Below are 26,943 nucleotides of genomic sequence, written 5' to 3' on the forward strand. Positions count from 1 at the left end.
TCTAGTGTCAATATCGTAAAGAGAACTCGCAAACTGGCAACGGTCGGGCCAAATAGGAAAAGAAGTCGTTGCCATAACCATTTCAGAGGGTTCTTATGCCCATTCGGGTGCAATAAAATCGAACTAATTGAGGCTCCCACAACTGAAGGCGCGTCCACTTCTATGGAGCCCGCCCCGAGCTGGCAGCGGCTTAACTTATCTATCCCATCCGCAGACATGCCTGCTGCCATGATCTAATCACTTTGACTGATGCCTCTAACCATCGAGACCATCGAGACCTTCGCTCTAGTCCATTGCCCGTTGCCCGTTGCCCGTTGCCCGCGCTCGGTTATCTATGTAGTCGCCTCTGCGTGTTCTGTTTGCATTTTACAAATGTCAACAAAGGAAAATGCCTTTTGAGGTTTCTATTAGCGCAAAGAGGCGGAGAGGGGCCGCAGCTACGCCGTGCGTGTGTGATAAGCGTGGCGAGCCTCATGCTGCGTTGCATTTGATGGACAGCAAAGCGAACGCGATAGCTGCAGCACGATGGAACCGGTGAAGCCGTCGGTGCTAGAGTTAGGATTGCTCGTCCACCCTTGCCTCAGGTAATCCATCATAAAATTAGCTTTGCTGCGCTTGCACAAGATTTTCGAGTATAGATTAGGGCCGAGTGCAGCTTGTTATGAATTTATAGACCATTATATATACATATATAGCTGAACATAAATTAATATTCATGAGACACACATGAAACGCAATTGTTCAAAGTTGAAAATGTTCCAAATTTATTATAATAATGCAGTCGCCTGGGTCAAGCCGGAGGCGAGCAACCTTTGACCCAATCTTTATTTAATTTTCGCCATGGCAAGCATAAGCTTTGTTATTGGCCGGACTTACGCTTTGATAAACGCACCAAATGGTACTCTTCTGCATAATAATCCAATCTAATGAAAATCCAATCAAGTGTCCCTGGCACACACACACGCACGCACACACTCGCACGTTAATGCGTATATATTTTCCATATTTTATAACTTCCTTTTGCCGGCAAATAAGAAAGGGCGCTTTATGGGCATTTCAGATATTTTCTGGGAACTGCAGAACTGCAGAAAATCTCTTATGGCTAGCAATCAAAGTACTTGTCTAATTTTGGAGTTAATTTAGGTGAGATTGTCACTGGAGCGGCATTCGGCCGTAGGCAATCGGAATCGTATTACGACTCTCGGGCCTCGTCGGCTCCAGCAAGCAGTGAATGGGCTGCCGGAGCAATTGGAACATCCGCCAGCGCTTTGATGTTGGGGCCCAGACCCTAAGAGTCGCCAAATGCGCCTGCAGGAAATATTAAAGCTCAAATCGACGACAACGAGTAAACTTCTTGACAGTGTGCGCCATTTGGCCCAAACTCAAATAAACGGCAACAAAATAAAATACAAAACGAAAAAAGAACAGAGAGAATACGCCCAGTTGGCTGTGGGCGAGGAGGAGGCGGGGGGCTGAACGGAGTCAAAGCGGGTCATAAATGGCCAACAACTTGAATCGCAAATTGTCAATGGTCACGTGCAGAGTAGCAACTGTTGTTGTTGTTGTTGCAATTGTTGCTGTTGTTTGACTATATGGCAATACAGAAAAAAATCAAAGTCTTTGTTGTAGCTGTTGCTGTTGTTGTTGTTGTTGTTGGCAAGTGGCGCCTATTGAATCGTTGGCGGCTTTTACTTGAGTCATTGCCAATTTGTCGCCAGCCCGAGTCAATTTTACGGACATGCAGCTCTAAAACAATAGAAAATCTCTTGGCCATGGCTCAATGAATAAATGATATTTATTTAATGTCCAGCTTAGGCGCTGTAAGCGCTTGGGCATATGGGCATAATTAGGTCTAGGAAAGGTTAACAGCACGAGGGAATGGGACATAGCTGACTCGCTTGCGACTTGCATGAATTCTCTTCTAAGTCTTATTCATCAATCTTCTGCACATTTCATTTCCATCTCTCAGTGCTCTTAATCAACTTTTTAAGCTAAGCAGATATTTCATGAACTACTTCCCGACTCCTGTATCTCTTCATAGATTTCCTTTTCCCGTTTTTTTAAGAAATAAACATTCTGTTTGATTTATTTGGTGATCTGTTTGGATCGCTGCTGCTGTTTGTTTTACGAGAGGCGCCAAGTTGTTGTTGTTGCTTATTTATGAATGCGACGAAAAGCTCTCGAGGGCAGTCTCTGCTTTTTCATTTCCCATTTTCTATTTCCCATATTCCATTTGCAGCGGGGCCCCCGTGGGCGAAAAGCAACAAATGAGCTAAATAATTACCCCGTGCTGTACAATAGAGTTTTAGTTCTCTTTCAGCTTTCTCGCCACATGCAGCCGAATGTCAAAATATTTTCATTTCAATTTCGAGCTGCAGGCGTAAATAAATAAATAAAATGCTCGTTTACGCGGTGGCAAGCGTTGCGATTGACTGAATGACTGATTGGGCGATTGACTGATTAATTGGCCTGCACTTAGCATTGATTGTTTAGAAGCAAAGATCAAACACCTGGCTGTTTTCTTATTTTGGGCATTGTGTAACGGGTAGCAGGAAAAAAATCTAATTCTATATACATATATATATTCAATAAAAATATCGACAGATTCTATGAGAGAGTTCCACGAATTTGTTGCAATCGACATGCATATTAATGTTCAAAGTTCATAAATTAAGTTTCTGGAATATGAAATTGTTTGAACTCCGCCCTCACATTAGGTTGTGTGTAGAATATTGTTTATGTTTTTCCTCTTCCCCTTCCTCTTCTCTTTTCATACACGAAAGCAACTCTGTAAATGCCCCGAACGAAGCGAGGCAATTGAGTAGAAGAAGTTGGTCGCATCATGTTGACGCCCACATTAAGTGGCACAATTATGAGGCGACAACATCGGGCCGAGCGACTTTTCCGGCCCCACAGACAGAGACGGGGCCTGTGCGATCCATGTTGTTGCTTAATTATAGAATACATCATGCAAGAAATTTGTTGTATGCACCATTAACAGCCGAGTGTCCGTCAGCGAGGCGCGCCGCACGGAATGGGGGGCCATGCCGTGAATGGCGGATGCCGGCAAATTTGTCAGAATATTGTTGACTAGATAAATAATAAACCCAGGGCCTGGACTAGTGCCAGATCGCAGCGGATTTACAATGAATCCATTTACGATGCGACACAACATTGAAATGCACTTTGAGGCGAAACCAATTCATTCATTCAATCAATGCGTCAAATTCAGAGCGTGTGACAATAAATCTTTTGCGTGTGGGGTGTATGGGCGTAGGGGAGTGAGCGGGTGGTCCCCTAATTTCCGTCAGAATGGATCAGCTGACCTAGCCGACAAATGACAATTGCAAAAGCTTGCAACAGATCATTCAAATGCCCATTTCGAATCAATTTGGATTCGATTCGAATTCGGGAATTGCGTGCTTGAATGGTGTGTGAACATTTGTTCTCCCATCGCAGTCGCAATTAGCTATTGACGCACTCAGCTTGGAGCTTGGCGCAACTTATGCAGATGGCTGACCCGTCTTCATCCGTAACTCATTTATCGCTTTGATCTGCTGACCCCATTCCCGCCCAGTTGTGGAGCCAAACAAATTGCATTTGCCCTCGATGAATTAAATCATTCGTTCGGATACCAATTGCGGTCATATTTTTGGCGCCTCCAGCCCTTGGCGCATTTGGTTAAGTAGGTTTTCCTATATCTGTATATACATATGTGTACAGATAGATAGATATATAGGGCTTCGATTTGTTACACTGATTTGACTCATCTCTCTCGATTCGTCCATGGGCATAACTAATGGCCATGCCCATTTCTCATGTTCCGGTAATGGCGCCCCAAATGGAGCTTTGAATAAATGTGAAACAGCTGCTGGAAACGGAAGGGCGAATGGTTCCGCTCGCATTTCATCAACCCGAATCGAATCGATAGAAATAAACTCGTCCCAGTTTAGGCCAACCCAAAACGGTTGTATTCTTGGACGAACAGGTCTCTCAGCTGTATATAATTTTCATTTACTTATTTTTTGTTGTTTAATTTTTACTTGAAGCTCTCCGTTCATTCACAATGCCCCAACCGAAATTCAGCGTATTTGAGTAGCCGCAACAATGCATGCCACAACATTCCATTCTGGGCACGAATATTCATTAGCTAATAATAATCCGCCGCCCCGCCCACCTTACTCCCTTTGGCATATCCATTCGATTATATATGCAAAGCGTGTGGCGCTTGGCGCTCGTCGCTTATGATGACAATTAATCAGCCATGGATACAATAGTTGCTTAGTTTACTTTCTGCGTGGGGAAGGCGGAGCTGCAGAGTTAACAGTAATATACATATATATATAGACATACATATATTGAATATGGTGTCAATTAGGAGAAATAAAAATGCATTAAATTAATGAAATTGCATTAACGGCGAGAGGCGGGAAAAGTCGATTTCGATAATCCAATCGAATCCAATTGATAAGTATTGATTAATAAATTTAAGAGCTTAACAGCAAAGCAAATAGCAAAATGAAAAACTATTTACACAGTCGAGTTCACTGGAATAAAAAACTTTGATAAGCCCATGGGGGGTGGAGAATGGAGTAGGGCATAGAGACATGGAGACATACATATAGGCACGTACGACACGCCCATTCCCGTTGAAAATATGGAAAATATAATTTGTATAATTACAAATGCTTTGATAATACCAAATACCAATCAACAAGAAAGGCAACAATAGCAATATCGCTACAATTGTCAAATGCGGCCTCAGCTACACCCAGCTCAAGCTGTGGAGGGGGAGGGGGACGGGGAAGGGGCAACAACTAATTGCCCGCCAGCCGAGCGGCTGTTGCTGCTGCTGCTCCACAGCGGGCGGCACGCACAGCGCGTCGCCATCGATGTCGACACCACGTCGCGAGCCGCTAGCTGCGAGGCGCCACACGCTCCGCTGGCTCGGTGACATGGCCACGTCGTAGATGCATGGCTGATGATGATGATGACTCCATACCAGCTCAGCTCGGCTCGACTCTGCTTACCCTTTCAGCGCCAGCTTATCATCAAAGGAAATCAAGCTGTCAGTCAATTTATAGTTATGCCATACAATATGCGTGAGTGAGCGAGAGCGAGAGAGAGACAGTCACGCATTCGCCTCACGCACAATGTCAAAGTTCACATATTTCAATTAGTGGCAACCGCCTGCCTTGCATTTGCTGTAATGAAAATATTTCCAATTGATATCCTTCTCCTTGTTTCCTCTCGCTCGTTGCAGGTCCTCTGTCGGAGGTACTGACGGCCGTGGGCTCCGAGGTGGCGCTGCCCTGTGACCTAATGCCGGGCACAATGATCGCCGACAAGGTGCAGCTGGTCATCTGGTATCGCCAGGGCAATGTGAAGCCCATCTACACGTAAGTATCTGGCATAGGAATAAGCTATATCATAACATTATATTATCGTCGCTAATATGAAAACTCTATTAACTTTTCTTAATGTTGGCATCTCTCGTACCTTAAGTCTGTCGAAAGCCGCTTAAAAATCTCTTTTTATTATGAGGCACTCTAATCTCTCGCATAAGATGCCATTAAAGCGGCACCTGTGCTCTCCCCCTACGCCGCCCCCACTCGCCTCTAATAAAGTTAACTGAAAAATGTGCCGAATATATTTTGATATTTCCAATGACAAGCGCCGCCGCCAAGCTCCACCCACAGCGCTGAGCCAATTACGAAAGGCGCGACACGCGTCTAGGTGCGCTCATTATAAATTCTATTAACGTCAGGCATTTATGTTGAATTCGCCGATATAAACATTACTTACATACCTTTCCCCAGAAAGAGAGCGAACCACCATGTGCGTATATACGTGCACCTCCTGACCCAAAAGCTGCCATCGAAGGCAGCAGCAGCAGGTTCATAGTATGTGGCAGTCAAGCGATTCTTAACAAGCGAGGCAATCAGAGGCATGTATGTCAAATGCTGCCAGCTGGGTGGCCCTTGACAGTACACAGTATATACATATATACACACATGTATCTACATGTCGTCTGATGTTAGTCAACCAGAAAGTCGCTGAAAAAAAAAAAAAAAAAAAGAGAATAAAAACTTTAGGTTGAACTGTAAAGGCATCGCCGCTTGAGCAGAGCAGAGACTGACGCGCACTAGACCAGAAATTGATTTTTGCATACGCTGGCAGAGCCCATCACCGATTCTACTTCGGCACAGACTCCGCCCGGGATCGATTATGGGCAAGTCAAAGTGTCAAAGTTAAATGTGCATTCATGTGGTTCGATTGATTCTACAGTATAAACTCGCTGTGGTGACTGCAATTACAGTTGCGAGTGCCGCTTTTATGGCCACCATAAACTTTACGGGCCCGCCCATCCACAGTTCTCTCGCACCTCTGCAACAGATCTTTGCTACCAAACAAAGCGTTATCCCCCCTCTCGACTCTCTGTGTCTCTCGCCTGCCCGCATTCATTTTATTGTTTTCAATCAATTTTAATTTGCTTTTTCTACACTTCATAAATTTTCGTTGAATATTTGTTGTTGTTGTTGTTGTTGCTGGAGAACGCTTTTACAGCACGATTGAAATTTCCATATGGCAAGAAGAAGGTCGGAAGATTAATTACATGAGAAGTTTGTTGCCCAATTGCACGGGGCACCAGGTACAAGCAGACACTTGGTCTCGCCCCAATCGATGACCTTTGCCCCTCGGCTGCACAGGGCGCATATATTGCAGTACTTAGGAAATTGGACATGGGGCCGCATAGTGCTGGCGCCTGATTGTTGTGGGTGGCTGGGGCGCAGCTCACAATTTTGGCTGTTGAACCTAATTTAATTATCTTTAAATCCATTAACAAATAACCATCCATCATGCGGCACTTACTCGCACTGCTGCTGCAGTCGTCTTTTGAAATATATATATGTATTTCATCTTATTCTTCTTGTTCTTCTCTGGGAGTCTGGGTGCATTTGTGATAAATCACCGGCAGCAGCGACATGAGGGCTGAGAGCGAGTTGCGTAGCCTGATATGCATAAGCTCTTGATATATTCAAGCTGTGCGATAATCTAGGGCAATGCTTTCATATCGGACGATCGTAAATAATGCGCCCAGAGCTAAGTGTAACTGGGCATCGATTGACCTTTAGCTACTTCTAGCTGCATACATAAATAATACCCATTTTTTTACAGACATTTTGATGTAACTATAAATTTTATGTTATTTTTGAAAGCCCTGTAATCCCGCAATTTTCCACAAACGCACTTAATTAGAGCTTGGGACATATTTCCTTTTACTTTTTCCGCACAAAAAAATGGTTAATGGATGCTGCTGGTTTTTTACGATAAGGGCCATGAGAGAAATATATTTTAATGCCTATTAAAAGCTGCTTAAATGCTGCCAAAGGCAACGCAAATGAAATGCCTCGGAAAAAATAAATACAAAAATTTAAATGGAAGCAGCTTAACAAATGCACGAAAAAAATGAGGAAAGAAACGAACAAGGAATGAATTGATCAATTAATTAATTGAAGCAAACTATAAAAAACAAAATGCTAAAAACACAGCGCGCGCTGGCCAACGAATTAACATAAACAGCGAAATTTATTTTAGCTGCCTGCATTTGTTTTTTGGGGGAAAAGCCAAGAGCGGAAACAACGACAGCAGCGGCCATGGGCGGGTCTTGGGGCCGCAAAAAACACAAAGCAAATTAAAAATTTACAAGTGTCATCGAATTAAGTGCCACACACACACACACACAGACAGACAGAGAATGAGCAGAGGCAACTAATGTGCCTGGGGAACAGGCAAAAATAAAGGAAAACAGATGGAAAGTTGAAAAACTATTTAAATGTAACCAAGAGAACTTAATGAAAAATACAAATAAAATGAAAAACGAAAGTTCCGACTGCACTTTGGATTATTTACGATATGTTGTTGCTTCTGTAGCTTCTATAGCTTCTTCGTGGCTATCGAGGCGTTGACACATCATGCGGAATCTTGTCAAAATGCATAGCAACAGCCATAAACCAAAAACCTTTGACAATAACAATAAAAAATGTTTTCTTTTCTCCTCCCTAAATCTTTTTAAATTTCCTTTCCCATTGTTCGGACTGGGCGTTCTGATTGGATTGGGTGGAGAGAGTTAATGAGACATTCTATTTTTACGGCGATTACGAGTGGATTTTGTTGCATTTTCAGCAATTTTTATGCCCATTTAATTTCTGATTTGACACACATTTCACTCCACACACATTTTTCCTTCGCTCGGCTCGCTTAATTGCTGCCAAATAAAATCGATTGATGACCATTAAAACGATGCCCAGGTGAATGGCTGGCATGTGCACTAATCTCTGGGGTGTGCCGATGCACAGACTTTCAGAGTGTCATATATAGGTAATATATATATATACACAATGGGGTCAACTTACTTACAATACTTTTGTATATAACTGTACTACTTATATATATATATATCTATAATAATTTTCGCCTAACTCAAGAGTCCACTTACAGAATTCAATTACATTACCAAAGCCCTTTGGTGACATTTGAAATATGCAAATGTATGTTAATATAATTGAAATTTTTAACTTTCTTCCGGTCGAACCGACAGCTTTGATGCGAGGGGGCGTCCGCTCCACCAGGCCGTGCCCTGGGCCGACGAGAACGTCTTCAACAAGAAGGCCCACTTCTACTATGACACAAATCCGCCGGCTTTGCGCATCAAGAACATCCAGACCACAGATGCTGGGCTCTACAAATGTCGCGTTGATTTCCATAAATCACCAACCCGCAATTGGCGCATTAATGTGACAGTCCTTGGTGAGTAGAAATGCCAAGTCCAAAAGACTTAATTCTTATCTTCCTTATTCTCTCCACTTGTCTTTCTAATCTATTATTTTCCCACTTCCCACTTCCATTTGCAGTGCCGCCCACCCAGCTGACCATATTGGACCATCATGGAGCCGCGGTGCGCGACCAGACGGCTGGCCCCTATCTGGAGGGCGACAGCATCAACTTGACCTGCCTGTCCAGTGGCGGCGTGCCACCGCCGCGCGTCTCCTGGTGGCGCGAGCACGCCCTTATCGACGACTCCTTTCAGGTGCTGCCCGACGGCTCGGTGCGCAATACGCTGCACCTCAAGAATATACAGCGCAAGGATCTGCTAACGGTAAGTGCCGCCGCCGCCCAGCTGACATCCCCAAATTCTTAAGCCTTATTTATGAGCAGTCAACAAAGACGCGCTTCTAAGCCCCAATGCACAATGGCCAATGCCGCCGCCCATTTATTTCGGTTAGCCACAAAAGCAGCGCCCCATTAATGACAGCGCGCGGTGTGGGCGTGTCGTCCCCCAGACCCATAGACCCACAGATCCACAGCGACACTCAGGCACAGCCACAGCCACAGCCACAGCTACAGCGCATCCCAATCCCCATTCGCGTCCGCACAATGGCTAATAGAAATCAAAGCGCCTGGGAAATGAATGCAGCCGCGACTGCATTGGGAATTGTTCAGAGCCGGGCAATGCCGGACGGACAGTGGACAGTGGACAGTGGACAGTGCACAGCAGACAGCGGCGGGCTGCCAGTTGGCAGTTGATTCTAAGCCGATTTTACTTGGCTTGGTGTAATGAACAATATTGTTAGACCGCTAATCCAGCGATTCAGAGCTGCACGCTCCACTCACCTATAGAGCGGCCCACTTGTACAAATTGTAGGCCATTGTGAATGGCAGTCATTGTGCTCGCGCAGTCATTGTGAACAGAACCAAATTAATGCCTGAAACTTGTGCGGTATAAATCCCGAAAATTATTAGAACTTTCTTGAATGATAATCCTCAGCTGACTTGCAAACACATGACAGGTTTACCACACTCGAAGAGGACTAGGCATAATTCTTATCGAAACATACTCAGTGAATTACAGTCAAGAGTTCATTTTATTATTGATATTATTGATAAACTATTATATAAAGAGGAGAGATTTGAATAGTTCTAGTGAATAGTAAAAGTTGAAAAATGAGGGAAAAGAGCATTTAAAATTAGAATTCTACACTATCTATGATACAATAAGAAAATTTCGATAATATTAATAAACTGTGGGAAGAAAATAAAGTGAATAACAAGCATTATTATAATAAATAATATAATATTTGTATTTATTTATTTCTATTTTTTTATTCCTTTAGTATAAATAATACAATAATATTATTATTATTTATAGAATATTTATATTAGATAGAAATATTATAATATTATTTATATTAGAGCTGTTTATAATTTTATAATTTTTTTCTACGCTATAAAATATTAAATAATTTAAAGTTTTTATACATTTTATTCAGATTTTTGCTTCGTCTCTTTTTCCATATTATTTTATCCACTTTGATTCTGTTGTTTAGCGACAGCATTCTTTTCCATTATTCTTTAACATATTTTTATTTTTCTCATAATATAACTCTATTAAAGTATTATAAAACAAGAAAAACAACTTCATATATCGCTTACAGAGAACCACATAGATTTTCTAGCTGAAATTAGAAATCGGGAAATGGAATAAATCAAATACTAAGGCAATCACAAAAATAAATATAAATGAAAATAATATTGAAATAAATATATAATAACAACCAATTCATAAATATAATTATATGTAATCAGTTTTCATAATTTAACTGGCTACCAACGCAAAGAGGATTATGCGTATTATGTGTACGTTAAAGTTTTCTATATTAAATATTTAAATAAATAACCGAGCAAAGCTCTTTCGAGCAGCTAGTATTGTTTTTAAATATGTATATTTCAATAAAAATAACAGGCAGTATTCAGCAAATTAGCATTGGCTTAGGCCTGGGAACCGCGAGCTTCCAACGTCATTAACCGCTCAACAAAAGCTCAACTCAATTGGTATTTAAATGCGACATGGTCTTTAGCTATGCAGCAATATAAAAAACAATTCCGTTAAACGCTGAACAAACATCAGCAGAAAAGCAAAAACAATAAATATAAATAAATAAACAAACAAAAATGCATTGTACATTGGCAATAAACACATCGGTCAGCCATTGGACGGGGCGTGGCCGAGGGGGGTAGCCCACCTGGCGAGTGGTCGATGCGACAGAAATATTGTATAACCCGAACAAAATTTATGACCTAATTTCCTAGCCAAAAACGACAGTTTGACAGACTGAGCAGCGCGTTTTAATTTTCCCCAAGTTATGCAAATATTTTTATTAGACATCGTTACAATTTTCGTGCCTCAATAAAATGCCCGAATTGGAAATGGGAAATGTGTGTACGCTGTTGTATGCCTAGCCAGAAAGTATCGCATTACCAACGGCCAACAACGGCAAGAGCCAACTTGGCTACAGAATTTATGATATGCCGGCTAACAGAGCGAGCCTTTGAACCACTTTGACTGCGACGGAACGTAACATAATTGATTAACATTTTCGTGGTTGGGGACCGCGAGATAGAGAAGAAGAGGAAAGCAGTTAGAGAGAGAGTGAGAGTGAGAGTGAGAGAGGGGAGGATATAGGCGAGGCGACAAGGAGCTATGCGTGTTCGCCGAACATTTCAGGCAATTAAAATTAAATGTTCACCTCTTCAGGTCTGGTTGATTTATAATCTCCCATTATCGCCAATATTTTATCGCACATTGTATTCATAGAAGTCCAATTATTGTGCAGCGCATAAATCAATTTATTTATTATATATATGCTATTTTGTTTATTTTGTTTCTCCTCCAGATGTATACCTGCCAGGCCACCAATGGCCATGTCGTTCCGGCACTGACCAAAAAAGTTATCCTGGACATGAACCGTAAGTTGGGGCCATCATCTTTAGTATGCGTGTCCCGTTTCGTATTACAAATTTTATTCAAATTGCCTATGCTAAAAACAAAACATTTGCCCACCCACACCTCAATTCAGGCTGCATCTATTATTTTCCATCTCTATTGGTGTTTGTGTAATTATGTTTATGGTTCGATGTGGGCGTTTGCCAAATGTCGACAGGTCAAGGCCAGGCGGAGGGCGCGGGCCTGACAGCTTTTGCATGAAAATTAATGTAATTAAAGTTTCTGTCATTGTGGTCCGAATACTGTAATCCAATGTTTATGCATTTATGGCATTGAAACTAACAACTCAATGTGTGTGTGATGGGTGTGGGCGGGCGAATATGCTAATCGCACTGCGGATCCCGTGGGTGCGCGGCCCAATGATAATAATACAGTTGTATACTGTTAGTTATATGGCAGTTGTAAAGTGGTTTGGAGTGCATAGACAACAGCGAATTAGGCGTAATTAAAATAGCTCTTTAGCCCCAAGTACCGTGTTGTGCAGCCACAATAACCCCATCGTGTGGTGTTCTCTCCTGTTCACAGTGCCCCCGCTGAGTCTACTGCTGCAGGGCCTCAATCATGCCGTTGTCGCTGGCACACGCACCCATGTGACCTGCACAGCCATCGGGGCTCGTCCGCCGCCACATATCATCTGGTCAAAGGCGGGCCAGATACTGAAGGGCTCTTCTCAGTCGGTAAGTCAGGCAGCAGGTCCCGATTATCTGCCATTAATCGAACCCCTTTGCCTTGCAGACCTCCTCCGATGGCAATACGACCATTTCGGAGCTAATGCTCATACCCGTGCCGGAGGACAATGAGCGTCAAGTTGTCTGCTCCATTGCTCTCAACTCGGGCATTACCTCCCAGCAGCTGCACGAAGGCGATACCACGGTGATGACGACTCTGGGCAATGGCAACATGGGCCTCTACCTCAAGGACTCGCGAGTGCTCAACGTGACGCGTAAGTTGAAACCTTTTGTTTTAAGTAAAAATGTTACATATGTTAATAAACAAGCCAAGCTAGATATATTTAGTCCATTTTAAATACACATAATACATATTTTAATCTTTATTGATTTTTTCAAGTTAATGGGAAGTTAATTAGGTCTATTTTATATATAATATATATACATTTTACTTTATTATTTAGTAATAAATTTCATCTACTTTTCATGGAAGCATTTTAAATATATATAATTTTTATTTAAAACATGTATCTATATTTTTTATAAATATTTTCTTCTACCTTTAATGGGAAATAAATTTTGTCATTTTTAAATAAAAATAATATATATTTTATTTAGAGAATTTATATATATAGTATCTAATTTAGTTTATCTTGAATATATAAAATATATATTTTATAGGATTTTTTATACAAGTGCCTATATTTCTTTTCTTGCAATTCATTTTTAGTGTACATATGATTATTATATTATTATATTTTATGTAGAAAATGACTAGGGTATCCCGAACTCTTAATTGATAATTTATAATTTTTATATCTCTACATTTTTAATTAAAAATTGTATATAGATTTTACTACATCATTATTCTTCTATCCATTAAAGATGCACCCATTGTGAACCTGAACTTGGGCGCGCCGCTCGATGCCAACAACTTGCTGAAAGGCTCCGATGTGTACCTCGAGTGCGATGTGCGTGCCAATCCCGCCATAACGCGCGTCGAGTGGTATCACAATGTAAGTCCGTCTAGCAGTCTAATAAAGTAATATGCTCTGAATGTCTATCTCCCTGCCTGCCCCTCCCGCCCCCAGGATAAGCAGCTGCACTCTTCACGCGGCATCATCATCTCCAATCAGACGCTGGTCCTGCAGGGTATCTCGAAGTCGTCGCATGGCCAGTACTTCTGCCGCGCCACCAATCTGCAGGGCAGCGTGTCCAGCAACGAGGTTTACCTGGACGTCAAATGTAAGTGACCGACACGAGCCGACAGTACTTGACCGAGCACTCGACTCAAGCCTGCACTGCTTTTCGTGCCCTTGCTCCTACTTTGCAGATCCGCCCGTGTGCAAGTCCGACTCGACGATTATACGCGCCGCACTCAAGCAGACAATCAACATTACCTGCGAGGTGGACGCCAATCCACTCGATAATCTAAATTACAAGTGGCACTTCAACAACTCGCTGGAGAGTCTCATCGAGCTGCCGGTGCTGGCGCAGCTGGCGCCCGCGACGCTGCCCCTGCAGCTGCCATCGGGCGCTTCCGGCGGATATTATCAGCGCAGCAAACGGAAGCACGCACATGGCGGCCAGCGACTGCTGCACGGTCGCCATGGGCGCGTGGCCAGCATTGTGGACATGACAGCCGCCGTGCGCTTCGAGGATGACTACGACCAGGACCTGGAGGACCATGAGCAGCAGCTCGACAGCTATGCGGACTACGCGGAGCCGCCCTACACCCAAATGGTCTACTCGAACATGGTGCACAAGAACCACGTGGACGGCAAGCAGCCCCAGCGCAAGCAGCCCGCCCCACAGCTGCAGCCGGGCGAGGCGGGGGCCCATCACATCAGTGCGGCTAGCGCTGGACAGCTGGCCGAGCGCAAGCGCCTGGCAGCGCTGCACAAGCAGCAGCATCACCGACAGCTCCTGGCCACGCCCACCACTACAACGGCGCCCCCGCTGAACAATGTGTACAGCTATCATGTGGAGAGCTACGAAAGCTTCGGCGCGATTTCGTGCGTGGCCAACAGCCCCATGGGCCACAGCCAGCCCTGTTGGTATCACATCCAGCCAGCAGGTGAGTGCCTCTGCTGACTTATCTGGCCAGTCAATCGGTCAATCGGTCAGTCAGTCAGTCAGTCAGTCAGTCAGTTAACTTCAAATTGAAAAACCAACAAATATCTCTTAATTAATTTCGCAACGTGCATTGCAACACACGCGGACGTGCAAGATGTTTACCCAATTGTAGCTGCTGCGGTTGACAGGAGTCTGGTTTGAGTCTCGGCTCGGGGTTGGTGTTGGTGTTGGCTTTTGGGGTTGGGCTTGTGGCCAGTAGTTAATTGTTGCACGTATCGCGGCCAAGTGGCAGCCATTTGGTGCGTGAATCTCTATTTACATTTTGCTGCTGGAAAATATTGCAACGCTGTGGCAATTTTACGCGTCGCAATTGTTTGTCGTTTGGCACAGCAGCTCGTTCAGCTGTCCGTGTGTCCGTGTGTCCAGCTGTCCAGCTGTCCGGCTGTCCCTGGCTGCAATAAAAGCCACGTTTACCAACAGTCATGTTGCTGCTGCAGCTGCTGCTGCTGCTGCTGGTGTTGATGCAGCCAGCTTCAATCTGTGTCGCCAATAATCTGATAATCAAATGCAATAAATTGCGAGGCGCATCATTTATTTACCTATCGCCATTGGCTGTTGCCGTTGCCGTTGCCGTTAAATTAAAATACACAATGACCATGGCCTGCAAAGAGGCCAACACGGATAGTCGCACAGCAGCGAAATTTAGTGCAAAAATACGTACGTAAATTCGGAATAATTTAAGCTTAAAGCTTATTCAATTTCCCATCACTAGGTAAAAGGTGGAGCAGGCTAGAAATTTATTGGTTTCATTCTATTTTCGCCCCATGACAGCTAATCAAATCCGATGGCTAAAACTGTCTACAAAATGGATTTCTAATTTTAACGTTTTATTAGAAAATTGATATCCGGCGTACATGCTGTGAGGCGGGTTCCGCCTTCCATAGAACGGGAGTTCCTTCCATACAATTAACTGAAATAGAATGCTTCTATATGTAGATGTACTCATATGTCATTAGTGAAATATATTAAGCACTCTCAATTAACTTGTTATTTTACCATTAATAATTTTCCATTTTCCATTTCCCCGCCAGATCTGCCGGAGCCGGTTAAGAACTGCACGGCGTATAATGCGACGGCCAACTCGTTGCAGATCCAGTGCGTGCCCGGCTATGATGGCGGCATTCCGCAACATTTCCATGCCCAGGTGTACGACGAGCTCACCCGCCAGATACTGTACAATGCCTCCTATAAGTATGCGGACTTCACAGTGAAGCGCCTGCCCAGCGACTCGGCGTTCAACATTCGGGTAACTGCTGTCAATGCACAGGGCTCCAGCAAGGTGGCATATCGCGTGCGTGGACGCACACTCTCGGCGCCCCTCCTGCGCACAGGTAAGACGTGGCGCCATGAATAAGTCAACAGTTGAGCCACCTGCTCGGGCTTTTGGCATTTTCCATCGCACTCATTTGCATCGTTTTACTCATGCAACGTATCTCTCCCTCTCCCTGTCTCTGTCTCTCTCTCTCTCTCGTTCTTGTTGCAGCTTCCTCGACTGCGGTGCTGGTGCAACTGACACCGCTGCTGGGGGCGCTAGTTGGCGTCATTGCGACACTCTTTCTGGTGGCCATTTGTGTTGTGATCTTTATTAAATTCCGCAGCAAACAGAGCCGGCGGCATGCGAGCGGCGATGCGACCACAACAGAGGCGGACAAGGGCAGCGCCGAGCCCCTGTCCCGCAACATGGGCAGCCATTCAAGCTTGGAGGACAAAAACCCGGACGTAGTGCCGCAGGAGGCCAACAGCGAGGACGAATTCCACCTAGAGGAGAAGGCATTCGACCGCCTCAATATGGAATCACAGCGCATTCTCTACACGCCGCCCGCGCGCATCAACACCGCCTCGCCACCGCCGCCCTCGCTATCGCCCACATTCGGCAAACAGGTGAGTGCCGCCATAGAAACTAACATTAGCCAAAGCGCATGGCAAGCCTTTGGCGTTTATGACTTCTGATGCATAACATCATTCGAAATTGCCTCGAAAATTAAATCTACCCAAGCAAATTTGTCTATTAAAAGAAAATAAACAAAAATAGAAATATATAAATATATAATATAATATAATATATATACAGGGTTGGCCGTTTTCGACGAATCATTAGTTAAAGCTTAGGCTAAATTTGATACAAATATTTTATTTTGGCTTTTTTGTAATTTTTATGTTTATTTTTAACAAGCTTTTAGCTTTTGCTTTAATTTTTATATATTTTGTAAATTTTATATTATAATTAACAAGTTTCCTTGCTAACAAGATTTTCCTTTTGATTTTAGTTTTTTATTTTAATTATTATTATTATTTTTTTTTTTTTTTTTTTTTTTTTGTAATTTTTACATTTTATTTAACAAGTTTTATTTCACAATATATATATATATATTTTTTTTTAATTTTTTGGTGTTTCATTTATATTAAGTTTTATAAATATATTATTTAACAAGCTTTCTGCTACCATTAGAGACAACTAAATCTAAGACAGAATTAATTCAGCTTATAAAAAAGATATTTCTAGCAATTTTTAAAAATTTTCAAATACTTCAACAATTTATTATGGAAATCCAATAGGTGGCACCTTTTAATTCTTCTCTTTTTCCGCTTGGTTACTCAATAATTGGGATAATAAAATGTCATCATAAGTTTAAGAAAGTATAGCATAATTTGGGGCAGATACGTTTCGCAGTTTACTTTTATGTTGCATACTTTGGGGCGAAACAATATGCACATAATATAAAAATATATTTGCAGTCTAAATTATTATATATTTGTGCTCTCCATAAACCATTCTGAATACGTATTCAATGGCAAAGATTGGTTACTCAGGTTTCGGGTATTCCAACTGTCTGACTTCTGCAAGAAGCCACTAAACTGCCCTTCAGTTAAAGCCCATCAAGTTGAGGTCTATATTTAGCCGAAATGAACCCAATATCCTGACAATCAGCCAGCACAGCTTCGATTCAATTTAATTTGATATCAGAGTCGTCAATGCGACCTTCATTTCAGTAAACGAAAAACAGAAACACGAACCGATGTAAGCAGTAAACAACAGAACTCGCATTTTCTATGGGCAGCTAGAAATATCTGATTTCATGTTCATAGACCACACAAATTATTATTACGCATTATTGACGCGTATTGATTTAGCAGGCCGTTGGCAGAGCGTGGGCGTTGCCATTGTTCGACAGCCGACGCAAATTGGGTAAAGAGCTTGCTTACATTTGGCACCAATTAGTCAGAGATCGTAAATAAATATTACATGTGATTGTGGGTTTATTTAGACCGAAATACTAACAGTCCGTTGACACGCTGATAATAAGCGGCATTGTTTTGTTTATTTTAAGCATAAACTTAAAATTCAAATATTGAAACACTTATGGCAAACAATTGAAGGTGTCAAGCTCCATCAATAACGCAAGTTTCGTGTCGTATGAGCCGCAGGAGGATTTCATTTATAGTTCGTATTAATAATTCCCATGCACGAAATGAGAGGAGGTGGACAGTTCATGCCACAATTGTGTCTCTCGATTGTTGTTGCTTTTATTCAGCAAGGGGTCAAGGCATCAAATTTTGATGAGCTCGGAAATAGTTTTTGCTTTGACTGTGGCCAAGCACATTTAAAGTTGCCCTTGTTTGGGTTTTCGGCTTGTGCTGTTGGCTAACAAGCTCATTAGCAGTTCAAGTTGTTTTCACTGGTTGCCAACTTTTTAGCCACACATGCAAAAATTAGTTATCTGAATTTTGAACATGCACGAAAGTTGCACTTCAATTTAAATTATTTATGAGCGAGCAGTTACTAAACGAACAATCTCTCTCTCTCTCTTTCTCTTTCTCTCCTTTTCTCTCGCTCTCTTTGCAGTATGGAGAGCTGTCGCTGACGACCAATCCCGCTTTTAGTTTGTACAACACACCACAGAGGGCGCCAGCTGCCCAACGCCCGGTCTACACGGCTCCGCCGCCCCTGTTGTCAACACGAACGCCGCCAAATATTTATACTAGAATACCGGGACGCGGCAGCAGTGGGCCGAACGGAGGCGCCACCACCTACTTGCCCGCGTACGAGACACGCACGTCGCCAACCTCGCCCTACGGCTCGACCACGACCTGCACCATGCCGCTGCTGAATGGCCAGTCGAATGGCTCGCTGCAGACCAACAGCGGCAGCATTGGCGCTGGCATCACGTGCAACACGCTGCCGCACCCGGGCAGCCTGCACTTGGGCGGCGTCTCGGCCGCGATGACCAGCTCGGTGACCAGCGGCAACATAACCATCGGAGCTGCCCAGTCGCTGCTCACCTCGCCGCGCTCCCAGACCGCCTACAGCACGCTGGGCACCGGGGCTGGCACACAGTCGCCGCTGCTGAGCGTGGGCAGCTCCTTGATGGGAGTCGTCGGCGGTGGCGCGAGCAACTACGAGACGATGGGCTCCTGAGAGTTAGCCAAAGATGACATTAAATGTCAGATCGTGTGCATAGGCGGGAGCAGTACGTGCACCACATCGGGCGCCGAGCGCACCACCATCGTCTAAACCAATCCTCCTCCCCCTCAGCTTCACTACCCGGCCCTGCCCAGACCCGGGCCAGAACTGCACTCCCACTTTGTATTATAGTTATGTAGTTGTCCAGCACCTTCGTCTAGCTCTTCGAATATAGCTCACGGCAGACATTTCGCATGAGGCGAGGCGAAGCGAACAGAACTTACAAGACTTCCAAGAGGGCAGAGCGACTAGGAGCGAAGTTGAGCGGACTCGACTTGAACTGTAAACCACAAGAGAACGAAGCATTTATAGTTTACTCCACTACCCGAAGAGCAGTTTGCATATAGTTCGGCATATATATATACGACGATATATATGCATTTCGGTGAAACCAGGCAATACTGATAGTTTTAGCTTACGCTTACGAGTATGTACCAAGAAACAGTTAGATACTGAACTAGGTATACTTGAGATACTTTGTGCGCAAATTACTTCAATGAAATTAATGAGCTATGCTTGTGAATTCACCAAGAAACTAGTTTAAACAAATACTTAACTAAATGCAAATACATCATAGCGAAAATATATATATGAATACACGAAGAAAATCTATATGAATGTATATCGAAGAACCCTTTGAGAATTTAGATGTGTCCCGTATTGTATATACTAACTAGACTAAGACTATGAGATCCATAGAGGTTAGCATTAATTATAGTCACTTAACTCGTGTAGTCTGTAACTAAATTAGTTAGTCACATTGAATCTACGAAAAGACTATCCCCCTTTCGAAAATGAACAAATCCTGAGTATATTACTGACTTATATGGCATAGATAACGTATTATATACACATAGATAAACATTAATGGAAACAAGCTAAGCGCAAATCAAGATATATGTATATATATTGCATACGATATATGTTACTCGTATAACACTGATAATATTTTGTTAAATGTGAAAGAACTTTATGGAGCATCTGTTGTCGAAACTTTATCAAATATGTAAGTATATATAGTATACATATATTAAAAAAACAGAAATAATGAAAAAAAAAAAAGAAAATCCATATGCTCGCGCCAATGTTCAATGTGTATGTAAAAAATTTGCCACCCGCCCAAAACAAAAATTATTCAAATTCAACTCTTTAAGAATAAAAATAAAAAGAAATTAAATAAATAACACTCTGAAACTTCAAGTTTTTGTCAAGTGTAGAAATTTGTTTGGAACCATCTTAATAAATTAATTGCAAGTGCTTTTTGAATGGACGAAATCAAATAATAATGTGACTCGAATTGTAAATTAAAATAACTTAATTCTAATTAATATATATTTATTGTATAGTGAACTGTATAACTTCCCACACAAGTATATATATATATTTTCAAGTTTACTTTCATTTCGAAATGTCGCTAAACCTAGTTTTACACTTTTGTCTGTCAATTATTTAAATTGTAAGCGAAATCTTTCATGTATTTGTTTGGATTATCATTTTATAAGATAAATCTAAATATGAAGAGGATTAAAACAAATCTGAATTATGTGCAAGAATAAATAAAGAACTAAATCTGAACACGAATGCGCAGACTTTAATTGGATGATGACGATACGGCTTGTATATCTGATTGATGTGTCGCTCGATATGGAGCGCCTTCATTTATTTTTAGCTTATGAGCACATTCCTTAGGCATTTGTGCTAAGAAGCTGTCAGAGCTTGACTGTCGGCTGGTATTTGACGCTGATTTGCTTTATATATGCATGTTACACATATGATTTTTCATAATTTAAAGAGTCGCTGCTAATGACACAGACAGACACACACATAGCCGCCGTCTACACACGCAACAGGACCCACATGACATGATTCCGCGTGTGCATATTTGTCCTTTTGGCAGGACACGCAATACATTTTTGGAATTAATTAACGCAACACAATAAAGCCCCAGACGCAAACCACAAAAAGCACCCAAAACTAAACACAAACTCATATATGTATGCCTTCAGATGTCAGCGACAGAAAATGCCTGTGTGTATTTGTGTGAGTGTGTGTGTGTGTGTGTGTGGGTCTGTGTGAAGTCCACATCCTGCAGCGCAACTTGTCACTTGACTAATTTCGTGTCTCAGCTCATAAATTGATATTAATGAGCGAACATATTTTTTCGCGTTTGAATTTGACTTCGGTTCGTTTGACACTGACAGTTACAAAGTGGCCTCCAGTATGCGTAATTTAAGCCGGCGACCAATGTCCTGCGGTTATTTAACATGACTTGACATTCAAATGAACACACACGTAAGTCCACACACAGACACACACACACACATACGCATACACATAACCCAGTCTCAACGGGGCTAGCCCCCCATTCAGTCCCTCTGCGACAACTCAGTCACATATCGTGTCCACAAATAAATTGTACGAGAGCTTCATGTTTGCGCATTTCTTTTATTTTTACCTCGAGGGAATTCAAAACTCTGCTGATGTTAAGTGCTACGACATTTGCAGAAAACACATACTACCATTCCCTAAATATTGACAGCGAGTGACTACTCACTGCATAATCGAATCTGCCCGTGGTGTCTATATGGGCAATCAAACTAGTGCGATTCTTAAAGTGAATGCTTCCGTCTCATTCCAATTCACCTGCATTTATGCGCTCTATTTCTTTCCTTTTCCATCTGATTTGTGTTTCTTCTCATTCCCCAACTCTTTATCATCGTTTTTTCGTTTCCGAGACGTGTGCTTCTGCCCCTTGTTTGAAGCATCTGCCTTGGGTGTTACCATTAATGAAGCAATTGATTGTAATATATCCATCCCTGGCTGCTTCTCTTGAGCTGGATCTCGCACATGCTCTGGATATTTACAGTCACTTTCAGTTTTCTTATCAATTGGTTTTGCTGGACCTCGGACTTCCTGACTTTCGACTTTCTTATCAGTTGGCTTTTGTTCTCGTGTTTCTCCCCTATCTTGTGTCTCCTCCTTTCGCTTCTTGTGATGTACATCCTTCATCATTGACTTACTTGAATGCGTTTTCAAGGCTTCCCCCCTCGAGGTATCTAAGTTTTCGCATTTTGGTTCTTTCGCTAATTCAGCCGTTGATTTTAATACATCTGCCTCTGGCTGAAGCAGCTTCTTCTCAACCTGAGCGGGACCTCGGCCATTGTCTGGCTTCCCACTTTCCTCATAGTCGATTTTCTTATCTTGTGTGTGCTTGTGTTTTCTTGATCGTTTGCTATCGTGTGTCTCCTCCTTTCTTTCCTTTTGATGTTTGTCCTTCATCGTTGACTTACTTGAATGCCTTTTTAAGGTTTCCTCACTCGAAGTATCGGAATTTTGTAGCTTCGATTCAGGCATTGATTTTAATATATCCGTGTTTGGTTGAAGCAGCTTCTCAACTTGAACGTGACCTCGGACCTTCTCTGGTTTCCTATACTCATCAATTTCGATTTTCTTATCGATTAGCTTCTGTTCCGTTGTTTGTCTCTTATCTTGTGTCTTCTGTTTTTGATGTTTATCCTTTTTCAGGGCTTCCCCACTCAAAGCATCTATGTTTTCGGGTTGGGATGCTTCCAATACAGCATCTATTGAGTTTACCTGAAGTTGTTTATCCTCATTTCGAGTTAAACGGTGAACTTTCTCTACACTTTTATTTTCCTCACTTTCAATTTTCTCCTTCTTTTTATTAAGTGTCTCCTTTTGTCCTTCCTGCTCAGCATTATTCATTGCCTTATTCGAATGATTTTTCAAGGTTTTCCCACTCGAAGCAACTTGGCTTTCTGGCTTAGTTGTTTCCATTGAGGCAACTTTTGAGTTGAATAACTGGAGCTGGTTCTTCCCAACTTCAGCTGGATCCTGGACTGTCACCGGCTTTTTATTCTCCTCACCTTCCAATTGCTTTTGCTTCTCTTTTCTCTTCGCTTTTCGTGACTTTTTGTCTAGTGACTCCTCCTTCTCTTCCTTTTTAAGCTCAGTCATATCCACTGCATTATTAGAATGCTTTTTAATGGTTTCCCCACTCGAAGCAACAAATCTATCTATAGGTGCTTCCGTTGAGGTAACTATTGAATTGAGTGAATCTGTCTCTAATTGGAGCGGGTTCTTCTCAACTTGAGCTGGATCGTGGACTGTCTCTGGTTTTTTCATCACCCCATCGTCTTGCTTATCATTATGTTTCTCTTTTCGCTTTGATTTTCGTGACTTCTTATCTAGTGACTCCTCCTTTCCTTTCTGTTCAAGCTCATCCTTTCCAATTGACTTATTTGAATGCGATTGCGAGGTTTCCCCACTAGTTTCATTCCCATTTTTGACAGCCTGAAGGTTATTGGCGTCATTTGCTTTTTCTTCTTTCCGCTTTGTGGATTGGTCTTTTTCGAGAATACGATCTCGCTCAGATAACTTTACCGGACCCACCCGCTTCTCTACATCAGCATCGCTTTGTATCTCTGTAATTTCTTGCTGATTTTCCTTCTTTCGGTATTTTTTCTTACTCTTGGATTCCTCCAGCTCTAAGTTTTGCAGCTCATCAACATCTCTGCTCGAATTACGCCGTTTTTTCGACCGCTTTTTCTTAGAGTATTCAGTGTCCACAGTTGGGTTCTCATTCGGCTCATCAACTTGTGTTGGGTTCTCTTCATGAATTCTTCGTGGCTCTTCGTTGTGGCCTTCCTTTTCAGTTTCCTTTTCCTTATTTTTCCTAGCCTTACGGCGCTCTTGCTTCTTGCTTAGTTCTTCCTGTTCACGTAGATTCTGAAGTTCTTCTACAATTCTTTGTTGAAGCTTGGTACACTTCTTAGATTGCTTTCTAGCTGATTTCAATTCCTCTTTTCCTTGGCTTAGGTATTGAAAGAATCTTTAAAAAGAAAAGATCATTTAGAATCATTAAAGGAAAGTAAGTAAATTAAGTGTAAAACCAACCTCAGGGCGATGCTGATGTTCTGCTCGGCTTTTTGCAGTTCAGTGAGATCAGTTTGGATGGTATCAAATGTGCTCCGAATAGCCTGCTTTATGACTAATCCCAAATTAAAGATTATATTCGGATTATGGGGTGCCGCACGCCGTGCCTGGCACAGAATCATCTTGGCCTCATCGAACTGCTCGCTCTGATAGAGAGCAGAGGCTAGCATTTGCATTTCCTTCACACTGTTAGCGGGCAGGACGTCCTTTAGGCACTTCCTATAGATCTCTACTGCGTCCGAGTAGTGTTTCAAGTCCAAGGCTACGTGTGCCCAGTTCAAGATTGCATTCGAGCAGAGTGAGCTAGACTCAGCAACCTGCTTGAAGATTGTCTCTGCAACTGACAAGTGGCTGAGTTGACTCATAGCCACGCCCAAGCCATTAGCCGCCCACAGATTACGTTTATTCTTCTCGATGGCCTGAATCGCAATACACGCTTAAATAGAGAAATACTTTGGGTCTAATGACAACCTCGATCCACTCACCTTGCAGAACATCTGCAGAGCATTCTGGTTGTACTGTAAAGCCATATCCGCTTCGTCACTGGCAGTTGCCCGCGTCCCCTTGAGCAAGCACACGTTACCCACGGCGACGAGCGTGCTGGAAACAGCGGCATTGGCTTGTCGACGCATGATCAGACTGTAGCTGCACATGGCCTGCGATAGAGCGCCATGCCTAGCATACAAGTTGGCCAGAAACGTCCTACAAAGAGTTGACTGGTTTATCACAACGAAAGTAAAGACGGCTTAGCACTTACCTCGCTACTATGTGATCGGCTTCCAGACGAAGCACCGCAGTGAAGTAGTGCACTGCCATGTCTGCTTTATTGCACTTGTTGGCCATCACGCCCAATCGCAGGTAGCTGTCGTAATAGTTGGGGTACTCAATGATTAGTTGCTTGTAGCTGTTCTCTGCCTGGATCACCAAGCCCAGATCCTCCAGCACGCGCGCCCTATTGAACCTTACGGTCAGCAAATTGCTCTCGCTATGCTCCGAGTTCGGGTTCTTTGGTAGCTCCCTAATTGCCTTATCCAGTGTAATAAGCGCCGCCTCTGGCAGCCCGGCGTGCTGCTGCAGCGCAGCCAAATTATTAAGCCAAGGGAGGGGTATATCCTTGTCCTTACCGTGCGTACGCTGGTAGATGCTGATGGCCTCCTCATAGGCGTCAATGGCCGGCTGCCACTGCTGTTTGCGCTCGTAGGCCTCGCCTAGAGCCAGCCATGTGTCGCAGTCCTCCCGTCCGCCGTGGTCCAGCGCGCTCTGGAATAGCTGAACGGCCTTGTCCAGCTTAGTGGGCTCGGCGGACTGGGTGTAGATCGCACCCAGCATGCGCAGCGCCTCCGTATTCTCGGGCATCATCTTGAGCAAGGAGCGCAGCGAGAGCTCCGCCAAGTACAGCTGCCCGCGACGCACGTATATCTGGGCGACGCCCAGGTGTGGCGGCGAAAAGTTCGGCTGGAACCTCACGGCCTTGCCATAGAAGTCGAAGGCGCGATCGTATTCCTTCGTCGCGTGAAAGCTGCGCGCAATGTGGTAACAGTTCTGGGCCCTCAGATCCGGATCATCGGTAATCAAAAAGGCATTGCCCGCCGCCGTCCGCAGCTTCTCATAGTTGCGCGTATAGTACAGGTGGCACGACAGCCAGGTGAGCACGACGGGATGCCGATTGTTCAGCTCAAAGACAGTACATAGCAGCTTCGTCGCCTCCACGTTGGCCTCGCGCTGGCGCTCGTTGAGCTTCAGCTGGGCAATGCTTATCAGCGCATTTATGCAGCGCTCGTTGCTCTCCACGGCCAGCTCGAAGGCTCGCCGGGCCCTGTCCAGGTCGCCCATCTTTAGGAAGCAGTGGCCCATGCCCAGGCGCACATCGGCCGGCCCGTCTGGGTGATGCGACAGCACACTCTTGAAGTAGCCCAGGGCCGAGCGGTACTCCTGACGATTGTACGCCAGGCAGCCGAGGCCCAGCAGCGCGGGCACATTGTATGGCGACTGGCGCAGCACGGATACGAACTGCATCTGCACTTCCGGAAGACAGCCATCAACCAGCATCAGCGCAAAGCCGCGAGACAGCAGGTACGGAATCTCATTGGACTCTATATTCATTGCGTCAATGATCTGCAGCTGGTCCAAGACCTTCTCCTGCCAATCGGAGCTGCGCTGGCCCACCTCGTTACAAGCCATGCGAAAGTAATGGGCGGTCAGCATAGCGTGAGTTCTTAGCAGATCTGCCTCATACCCGGGATAGCCCTTCAGCCCGCGCGTAATCGAATTCTCCAGCAGCAGCACAAACCCGTCAATCTGATTTTGGTTGTAGTGCGTCCACTGCCATGGGGAGTGTCAGAATGCAGAGTGAGTTGCATAAATGTACATACATATGTATATGTATGTATGTGTGTGTGTGTGTGTGATATCTACTTACAGCTCTTTGTATCCAATCGCGCAGCTTGGCACGCCTCGAGGTTAGCATTTCGAGCGCTTCATCGGCATTGCCCATGAATGAGTTATCTCTATCGTTCCTTTCCGTTCGCGATTGATAGTAATCACTTTTTGTAAGCTTTCTATTCTGCATTACGAACACAATTGTTGTGCACGCTTTGAAAAGTTCTATTAAAGAGACTGGAACTTCAAAAGCTACCAGAGTCGTATCGATATCAAAGGGACAGTTGTCAGTTGACAATGATAACTGGAGGGGTATTCCACTAAAATGGATGCGTGAATCGGAGACAAATGCGAACAGAATAGTTTTGCTATATTGAAAAGTTTAAGATGATATGCCTCAACTATATATTTTATTGGCATATATATTATGCAAAATATATTCAAATATATAATATATAATAATAATCCCATTTGAAATTTTAAATGTGAATTCGTGTAAG

At 43.4% G+C, this 26,943-nt stretch overlaps 2 protein-coding genes across 3 annotated transcripts in view; one reads left to right on the forward strand and one right to left on the reverse strand.

Moving 5' to 3' along the window:
• side-V (sidestep V) overlaps positions 1-21,540 on the forward strand; it is a 54,080-nt gene extending 32,540 nt beyond the window's left edge. For both annotated transcript variants that reach the window (XM_018012995.2, XM_089469547.1), the window contains 12 exons: positions 5,264-5,399; positions 8,603-8,811; positions 8,916-9,160; positions 11,736-11,808; positions 12,371-12,522; positions 12,581-12,788; positions 13,399-13,529; positions 13,605-13,758; positions 13,847-14,590; positions 15,681-15,980; positions 16,133-16,530; positions 18,494-21,540. In XM_018012995.2, the coding sequence (XP_017868484.1) occupies positions 5,264-5,399; positions 8,603-8,811; positions 8,916-9,160; positions 11,736-11,808; positions 12,371-12,522; positions 12,581-12,788; positions 13,399-13,529; positions 13,605-13,758; positions 13,847-14,590; positions 15,681-15,980; positions 16,133-16,530; positions 18,494-19,066 (3,323 nt within the window). In that variant the 3' untranslated portion in view covers positions 19,067-21,540. The remainder of the gene's footprint in view (positions 1-5,263; positions 5,400-8,602; positions 8,812-8,915; positions 9,161-11,735; positions 11,809-12,370; positions 12,523-12,580; positions 12,789-13,398; positions 13,530-13,604; positions 13,759-13,846; positions 14,591-15,680; positions 15,981-16,132; positions 16,531-18,493) is intronic.
• LOC108615031 (RNA polymerase-associated protein CTR9 homolog) lies at positions 21,537-26,740 on the reverse strand. Its single transcript, XM_018009262.2, has 5 exons — positions 26,484-26,740; positions 24,822-26,386; positions 24,550-24,766; positions 24,026-24,483; positions 21,537-23,960 (listed from the first exon to the last, which is right to left on the reverse strand). The coding sequence occupies exons 1-5, from the start codon at positions 26,631-26,633 to the stop codon at positions 21,770-21,772; spliced, it is 4,581 nt and encodes a 1,526-aa protein (XP_017864751.2). The 5' UTR covers positions 26,634-26,740; the 3' UTR covers positions 21,537-21,769.
• Positions 26,741-26,943: the final 203 nt, after the last annotated feature.

The sequence above is a fragment of the Drosophila arizonae genome, chromosome 5, assembly GCF_054131065.1.
Source record: "Drosophila arizonae isolate 15081-1271.41 chromosome 5, UAZ_ARI_1.0, whole genome shotgun sequence".
NCBI lineage: Eukaryota > Metazoa > Arthropoda > Insecta > Diptera > Drosophilidae > Drosophila > Drosophila arizonae.

Bases quoted from the DNA above. Each gene is read 5' to 3' on its own strand.
- LOC108615031 (XM_018009262.2), bottom strand. From the start codon at position 26,633: ATGCAGAATAGAAAGCTTACAAAAAGTGATTACTATCAATCGCGAACG. The intron at 26,387-26,483 runs GTAAGTAGATAT...TCCCCATGGCAG, and splicing joins GCGATTGGATACAAAGAGCT to TGGACGCACTACAACCAAAA. The intron at 23,961-24,025 runs GTTGGTTTTACA...TTCTTTTTAAAG, and splicing joins AACATCAGCATCGCCCTGAG to ATTCTTTCAATACCTAAGCC.